This window comes from Podospora anserina, chromosome 1, assembly GCF_000226545.1.
Source record: "Podospora anserina S mat+ genomic DNA chromosome 1, supercontig 1".
NCBI lineage: Eukaryota > Fungi > Ascomycota > Sordariomycetes > Sordariales > Podosporaceae > Podospora > Podospora anserina.
This window is the reverse complement of record NW_001914859.1, coordinates 1,786,228-1,794,821: the sequence shown is the minus strand read 5'-3', so window position 1 is coordinate 1,794,821 and position 8,594 is coordinate 1,786,228. Positions and strand designations below refer to the sequence as shown.

General features: G+C 48.3%; 2 protein-coding genes across 2 annotated transcripts; one reads left to right on the top strand and one right to left on the bottom strand.

The window, feature by feature from the left end:
• Positions 1–583: 583 nt before the first annotated feature.
• PODANS_1_5030 (uncharacterized protein) lies at positions 584–1,974 on the bottom strand (the record flags this gene model as incomplete). Its single annotated transcript, XM_001912675.1, has 2 exons — positions 584–1,268; positions 1,325–1,974. The coding sequence occupies 2 exons, from the start codon at positions 1,972–1,974 to the stop codon at positions 584–586; spliced, it is 1,335 nt and encodes a 444-aa protein (XP_001912710.1).
• A 2,736-nt stretch (positions 1,975–4,710) lies between these two features.
• On the top strand, positions 4,711–5,235 carry PODANS_1_5027 (uncharacterized protein; the record flags this gene model as incomplete). The annotated part of the gene is made up of 1 exon (XM_001912674.1): positions 4,711–5,235. The coding sequence occupies one exon, from the start codon at positions 4,711–4,713 to the stop codon at positions 5,233–5,235; it is 525 nt and encodes a 174-aa protein (XP_001912709.1).
• Positions 5,236–8,594: the final 3,359 nt, after the last annotated feature.

Genomic DNA, 8,594 nt, shown 5'->3' with positions numbered 1-8,594 from the left:
AAGTGGGTGGGTGAACAAGTGAAGGAAGGAAGATTTGGTATTCAACACATCTCTGGGTTGGAGATGCCGGCGGATGGATTCACAAAGGCACTACAAAGGGAGAAGCACGCAAAGTTTGTGCAGCTGTTGGGAATGCGAGATTTTCCGGTTTGAAATATGCAGGAGAACGTGTATTTGTAGGGGAAAAAGGCCACTAGGGCATTGGGCAAAGGAGTCAAAGGAAGTGGAAGAATCTGGGCGTATATTGGGGTTCGGAGGATATTGGCGATGGCTTCATTTTGGACGGCGGTGTGCTGTCTGTGGGGGGGTGTGGGGCACCAAAGGGCCCAGGTTTTCCCAGACCCACACCGGTTTGCTCTTGGGGCTGGATTTTCTTACTGTTTACTTTTTAACCAACAACCAACTACTGTAATACCAATTTGTTTACTATTTTTTTCTGGCCAATTTTGGCCTCATTTTCGCAGCCAGTGACTTTCCTAGGTCACCAGCCCAACAAAACCTTTGTAGAACAAACCACCATGAAGCGTTACGATTTGTTCAACAAAATTATTTTCTGCTGTCTCAGGTCTGTGTCCGCCGCCCTTTACAGTTCATCCTTCTTCGCCTTTGCCTCCTTAACTGTCTTTCCAGCCTTCTTCCCGATCTTCTCTCTAATCTTTCTCTCCTTCTTGGCGCCGGCTTCACCCGTCTCATTCTTCTTTCCCTTCCCTTGCCCCAACTTCCACGTCTTTTGTTCCTTCTCCTCACTCACAACCTTGATCCCCCAACTCCAATGCCCCTTGACGTCGGCTGCAAGTTCCCGCATGCTCTGGATATCCTTTGCATGGGTTCCATACTCTCTTGTCAATGCATCTACAGCTTCCTCGGCATATTCCTTCGCTTTCGCCTCGTTCCCAAACATGCTGTAAATCAGCGCAGCTCTCACGTATGTCGGTGCCAGATAGGCAAAGAGCTTTTCCTCAAGATACATGTCCACCAACTTTCCTCCCATCTCAGGCTTGATATCTTCCCCTCTTCTGGACATCTTGTCCTCAATTTCCTCCTCAAGACGTTTGATCTCCTTGACTCTGGCGTCGGAGGCGGCGGTTTCAAGGCTGTTGAGGGTGCATTGAGAGCAAGTGCACTCGAAGCCCCAGTCTTGCAGCTCCTTTTGGCGGGTGGACCTGCGAGCGATGCCGTAAATGTAGCTGATAGTCAGCTCGTCTCCAGGGTGGATGTCCCGAACGGCAACGGTGGTGTGAGTGGTGTTGGTGATGCGGTAATGAACGCTTCAACTTTTGTTAGCATTCTCCATCCATGGTTGAAGTCAACCAGCAACACTTACTTTGGCCTGCAATCATGGTTGAACCCACTAACATCCACAAACACACCCAAGTGCCCGCTCTCCTTATCACCGGATGGATCAATCACGATCCGGAAGCTGTTCTTATCGATCTTGGCCCTGACACCATCGCCGAACTGCGACAAGAACTTTTCCTGGGCGTCCTTGGACAGCTTTGACAGTGCAATCTGGTAGATCTTCTCCTGCACCTCGGGCTTCATGTCGATATGCGCGTCGGCATGCACCAAGAAAGAGGGCTGCCGTTGCATGATCACCTCGCCCTTTTTGATCAACCGGCCTGCCACGAATCCATTCCCTTTTCCTGGGATGGGAGCCAGGTGGAAGGAATCAGGTGAGATTTGGGTTTCGGAAGTGATCTTGGGGAACGTTGCTGTGAAGTAGGCATAATTTGACGTTGTGATGAGGACCTGGCCGTTGTGATCGTTGCCTTCTGGGTTGGAGTAGAGGCAATGGTCCCCAGAGACACAGTGAGAGGGGCCTTCCCATGGTGAAGGGAGTTCACCAGCGTGTTCCCCCTCTAGGTCAAAGTTGACGTCTGGAATCGCATTCTTGGAATCCGCTGAATTGTCTCCCCGTACGGCTGTCACAAGGAAACCAAGAGAGAATAGGAGAAGAGGTCGGAGTTGATACATGGTCACTTACAAGGTTTTGGCAATCTGGATGAGAACAAAAGCACATGTGAAGTGAACTTGAGATGCGAAAATAAAGTAGGAGTTCATCTCATTGAATCAAGTTAAACAACACTGCATATTGAAAAGATTACCGTGTCTTCCTCGTTTCAACTCTCGCCAATCTGGGTGATGGAACGTGATCAATGGTGATCGTGATATTTGCCTAAATTCTCACCCTCTCTGTTCCCTGCGATTTTATGCCAAGCTCATATATAGTGGTAGCTTTAACGAGAAGAACCAATAGGAATCTTTCCATTTTTTGATAGACGGAAGAGTAACCATACATACCTTTTTTGGCGGCGTTTCTTGCTCCCGTGACATTGTCAAAGAATCGACCCCTGATATCACCGAAGGAAACCTTAACCCCAAACAGAGCGATGATCCCCTATTCATCTCCGCGAAAGACTTGTGATCCGCTTCAAGGTGAAAGCAGATAACCATGTTGTTTCATGAGAACGACCAAAGCTGGGTTGTGGGATTGGAGACCTCGACAATTGCTCACGGTAAATACTTGACCATGCATATAGAGGTACTTTTTCCACAGATATGGATCTTGAAGTCAACCCACATCCATTCCAAGCTCCTCGGAAAGCCACCATGCTGAACAGAGTCTTTTCACAGGAGATCAAAATGGCCCACCCGAAGAACAGCACCGATCAACACACCAACCAACTTTGGATATCAAAGTTGGAGGAAAGCACGTTCAAAAAAGATGAGATAGACGCAGACGAGTGCTATGACAGCAGCCAACCTGGGGCGAATAAAACAGGGGGAGATCTGTCAGAAGATATCGGCACCCCCCTATAAGAGTGTTGTTTGGTAATTGCGCTCACAGTCGCATTACGATCGTCTGCCGTTAGGCCTATGACAATACCGGAATCTAGTCTTAATTCGCTACGTAACTCCTCGCCGCTTTATACAAATAAAATTAATCGGAGCTTAGGACCGGCCCATCTTCAGTTCCCGTTTACTTACCTACCTTATCGTTTATTTAAAGTGTACTTACTTAGCTCAAAATTTAGTTTGAGTTTACTTACTTTATGTGACGAACCCTTATCCAGAACCTCTGAAAGGGACACTGGTTGAAGGCACTTCTGAACAATCCTGGTTCGGTACAGCTAAACAGTGTACAACAAATGGCTTGTCTCAATCACAATAGCTTAAGATACCACGATTGTGAATTGTATTGCATACTGCGGAACTATCTATCTACACCAGCCAGTTCCTCCGTATATATAGACCTAGTGCCAAGCCTGGCACTGTCCTGGATCGATAGACTCGACCATCGATCCTATCGATACTGTCCCTTTTGGGGTTGACTCTCCTGGATCGATCCTCGATCCTATTGATCCTGTTCTGATTGGTCCGTGGTGCGCCCCGCGCCCCACCAAGTGTCAAGCCGTGACACTTTACTAAAGGTATATTTGGGTCTATTTGCTTTATTTAGGAGCTATTTAAAGTATATTTACTTTATTTAGGAATCATTTAAAATTTATATATTTGAGTTAAAAGTTATTTAGATATTTGTCGATTTTTTATTCTATATAGAGATTACTTAATATGTACTTACTGTATTTATTAGGTAGTATTAATAAATAAAAAAAGTTTCCGAAATTATTTTCAAAAACTCCAAATTTATACTTATTAACTTAATTTCTTCTTTATTTAATGTGAAATATATATCAATTTATTTACTACCTTAACTTATATTTTTTTAATAATATTTAATTTATGTATTATTAAAAGGTTGAGTTCATATACAAGTGTGACGAACCCCTGTACAGAACCTCTGAAAGGGATACTGGTTGAAGGTAACTTCTGACAATTTGTTCGGCGCAGCTAAACAGTGCACAACAAGATGTCTCAATGTAAACACTAGCTACCGTGAATACAAGCTTGAATTGCATACTGCGGAACTGTCTATCTACACCAGCCAGTTCCTCCGTATATATAGACCTTGGGGCCGTGAGGTGCTCGCCCTGCTATGGGCCCGATCACTCCTAGCACATTGCATCCTGCATTGTGCTCGTCGTGCTATGCCTCTGATCATCCCTAGCATCTTGCATCCTGCAGACTGCTCGTGAGCCTTGGCGCCATAGCACTTTTGCCTAGCCCTGATCGGCTTGTTCCCTGACTTCCTGAATGATTGGCTAGGGGCGACCTGCGCCCCACATGTGGCGCGACCTGCCGTTGGGTTAACTGTGACAACAAGCCTAAGGGCCCTATAACGGTAGAGCACTTTAGTGCTTACGGCGCAGCGGAAACTTTGCTACACGGTACCAGTAGCTTAACTTTGGGTGTGCGTGGGCTCTAGTGCCTTACAGCACTATAAGACAGAGCAATAGTAGGTGACCTTCTGTATATGTAGCGCTAGCCCTCTGTAATACCACTATAGTACTCTGTAGTAGGGTTTGCACTCGACCTCTACCATATACCCCCGGGGGCCTTACAAGGCCTCGCACTCCCCAACACACAGAAGTGTCAAAGTTTGACCTGGAAGTCGAAGATTTGGCTGCAGAGCTGCATGAGGATGCAACTGAGCCAAAGATGGACTTCTTATCCCAGATCGCCCTGGCTGCCTTGCAGGCGGGGCTTCGTCATTGCAAGAGTCGTACATGCCAACAGCTGCGGTCAAAGATGGAAGGAGCTGCCCCCGGGTGTGGATGGAAAGCCTTCCGGCGCTGGGCCTAAACAGGAATGAGTTGCCAGACCGTCCTCCTCCACACCGAACGACGGTCTCAGATCCACATCTTGGTTGAAAGGTTGTGTATGGCACTCAAGATGTGCGTGCAGGCCGGGAATCACGAACAGTACCGCATTCCCTATCTGAATAACGATGCTTACCCGGTCGATCTGGCTGAAGTGTCGAATCTCATCTACTGGATGGCAAGGATCCAATCCCATCTTGGGCTTGGCCCCAGGGGATTCGGTCGAAGGAACCACCAGCTCCTGCCTTCACATGTCGCATTGCCAGCCATCGAGAGCGCCACCAAGGCTCGACGGCTAGCTCTCAACAATATGCACGAAAACTACGCCAACGCCGAATACACCATCATCCACGATACAGACCTCGTCAACTTCCCCTGGAGCGACGACGGCAGCCCTTGTATCACCATGATCCTTTCAACTTGGTTCACACGCGGCTGGACTGCCTTGGAGCTGTTCATGTCAAAGAGGGTGTTGGTGTTGTCAAAGACCCAGCTGGGGATTCTGAACCACTGATGAAAGATTTTGGCACTGAAATCCTAGCTCAAAATCCAGCTACGTCTTCTCCTGCACATTGGCTTGCCACAACATTGATCCGGCGGCTGCGAAGGCCCATTGATAATGTTGGTGACTTGCTCACTGCTTTGTCAACCCGCAGTACATCTTGGGTGCGGGATCGTACCATTATCTCTGCGCTGCTAGCTCAGGTACCTGACTGTGACCTGGCTGATGGCGAGAGCATCATCGCCGCTCAGGTACTTTCTCATCTGGGAAAAATTCCATATAGCTGCTTGTTTCATGGAAAGCCGACCATGAGGGACCGTGGGCCGTGGTCTTGGTGTCCGGCGACACTTTTTGATATGCCAGTCGACACTGCCAGCGACCTTGCACACTCATCTGGAACGCTGACTATTGATGCGGATGGGGCAGTTGAAGGAATGTGGCAATTTCATAAAATAGACAGAGAGAAGGCCAGGCAACTTGAGCCCACAGGGCAACGATGTCGCTGCTGCTGTAAAAGTTGAGAGTGCTCTTCGGCAATGGGATAGATGCCTGCTTTTGACGCACCCGTCAGAGAGGTCGGGTAACCAAGCGGGGTCTGCTCTTTTGGTTGTTGGCTCTCATCTTGAGTGTCGCTATATTGGGGCTGTTGTCACGGTTGAAAATCGGGTTGTTGGCCAAATATATGCTGGCAGCAGTCAATTCGACGATGGGATTTTCAGAGTAAAGATTGGTGGAACAGGCTTGGGTGGATCTGGAATTGTAGTTGCTGATAATATTGCTTTGTAAGGGAATGAAACCACACCTTTTAGTCTTTTTACAGTGGGCAGGGCCACTGTTTAGCGTATCTTGCGTGCCTGGGGGTTTCCTGTGGTTTTGTCTTCTGTCATTGACATTATGAAACGACACATGTGTACGTTAGGTCATTATTTGAACGACAAGAACGGCAGTAGCCCGGTAAATTTTAGTAGGAGTTTAGAGGTGTAAGGCATGAAAGAGGAAGACCATAAGTCAGTCCCTAGGAATTACGAGTGAAAGACTGGTAGTAAACACATTGAGGATGTGTGGAAGTAGATATAAGCCAGAGATGACAGGTATGATTGAATTGCTAGCCAATGGACTTTGGGAAAAGTGGGTACTTATGGGTACTTATGGTGGGACAGTCGCGGAATGATAAAGAGAACTGAACGTGTGTGCTACTACGTAAAACTGAGCCAACGCCACCCTCTACACTCACCCTTGTTGAATATTAACCCACTACCAGATACCGCAGCTCCCGATGATTGTGCCACAAGGGCGTGATGTTCTCTATCAATACTGCTTCAGCAGCAGATCCAGCATTGTCAGACTCAAGGCGATAAGGATGCGCGAAACATCTGGACCTTGGGCGGTTGGTAAAGTCGTGAAGGGCACAGGAGGACAATATTGACATCGTTCCTGTGCTTTTCCCAACGTAGAGTTATTGATCCCAGGCATATCCATAAGTCCGAACCGCTCGTGAGTATTTATCAGACACTGATCGTTGGATCAAGATCATAGGATGGATAATTGACATAGAAACAATGTGACCCTCGTGGTTTTAACTGATCAAAGGAAATAGCCAGGCTCTCCTTGGGAGGTGAGTCGTCAGTGTCCAGATGTATCTCGATTATTTTGTCCAGATCATCGGAAATCCTGAGCCTCCCATACCACCCAGGCCTCACTGGTCTTGAACGTTTTCTCGAGAGCCTAAATCCTATCCACTTGGGTTGAGCACTGCTCCACATCGGGTTGTCGGGATTGACTATTCATCCGGAATCAACCTCGTGCCACGGAGTGTCTTCGCTCCAGTAATAGTATTGTATCGGAGCCACAATCGTTTATGCCATGACGTGCATGTATCTGGTACATTCCGAAAGCTTGTGATACGGAGAATTTGCCAAACTCTCCGGAGTCTTTGGCACCGGAGAGAAGGCCGGATAACCACACAATGGAGCAAACTGAATTTCAGGTCGGTCCGGAAAATTGCCCGTCTCACGCCAACATGACGTGCCCATCTGGGTTGCTGGTTGATGGTGATTCATGGTCACTGGGCCGGATAGGCTTGTCCATGACCATGTGGGGAAGTGCTTGTTTCGTTGACCGGGTTTGTCTTTGCGCCAGTAGATCCAGAAGAAGGTTATTTTCCATGGGCTTTTCGCTTGCTCCGATGGGTCTGCAAAGTACGACACCCACGGATGTGCTTCCCAAGCTACAGGCACACCCCAAACGTGATTTGGGATGCGAGAATTCTGCTTCGTGGTTTGCTTCCAGGATTCCCATGCATGCGCTAAGTCTACCAGACTCGAATGAGAGTTGTTGCTTGCTGTATTCCCCCAGGAGTACAACAAGGTCTTACGTAAGTCTCCTCGCCCCATGGCCATATTTGTCAAGTGGGCTTGGGTGTGCAGGGAATTCAAAAACACCTCTCACGGGCTCGCTGACAAAGGATAATGGATGGGTAAAATCAAGTATTGAGGCAAGGCCCGCGCTCTCGGGTGGTTGCCTCACGGACTTTGCACAGTACATGCTGTTACACACGTAAAATACTTGCTGGTCGGTGAAAAGCAGTCTTCGTTTAGACGGGCACCCTTCTTGAAACGTCCAGGCCCTTGTAGCCCATTTCGACTTTCCCAGGAGTGGCAGAAGATGGGACAAGACCTGAGTAAGAACAACGTGACCAATGACCACCCGCTTTTGGGGCTGGCGGGCTTTGCTGCCAACGCCAGGAAGTCCCTCGGCAGCGCTCTCTCCGGAGATAGAGATAAAGGTGAGATCGGCACACGTGTATATGGCGTCCATCTTGGTGATCTGCTCATTCTTTTCCTGTGGGTTTTCCTGATCAATGCACTTCTTGACGTCAGGTTGAGGAACGCAGGACGATAAGTCAAAGCGATATCAGAATGTCGGAACGGCACTCACATATTTACGCAGCATAACTGCATCCGTCAGGTGCAGGGACCACGCATCGTGCCCGGGAGTCTATCATCCGTAGCCCGGGAATTGGCTGCTCATGTTGGGGCGACATCTCAAGCCATGGTTCTGCTGGCAATATCCCATCCAAGTTGCAACAAGGTCCCAGCTAACTACATTTGGTAGGATGCGTCGTGCGCCAAACTCCTTCTTCTCCGTTCTGTCCTCGACAAGGGGACGTTGGAAAGCGGGAGGATCTGGTTCGAACAGTGCATCCCACCCTCCGGTAGGATCTTCTTCGAAGCCGCTGATGAGAATATTGCCCTTGGACCATAACGATGAAGCATTCGCCAAGTTGAAACTAGCAGTGTTGAAGGCTTGGTAAGACGTGACGGCAACAATGTAGGTTTTTCCACCATACTCTGGCATGATGGTTGCCAATA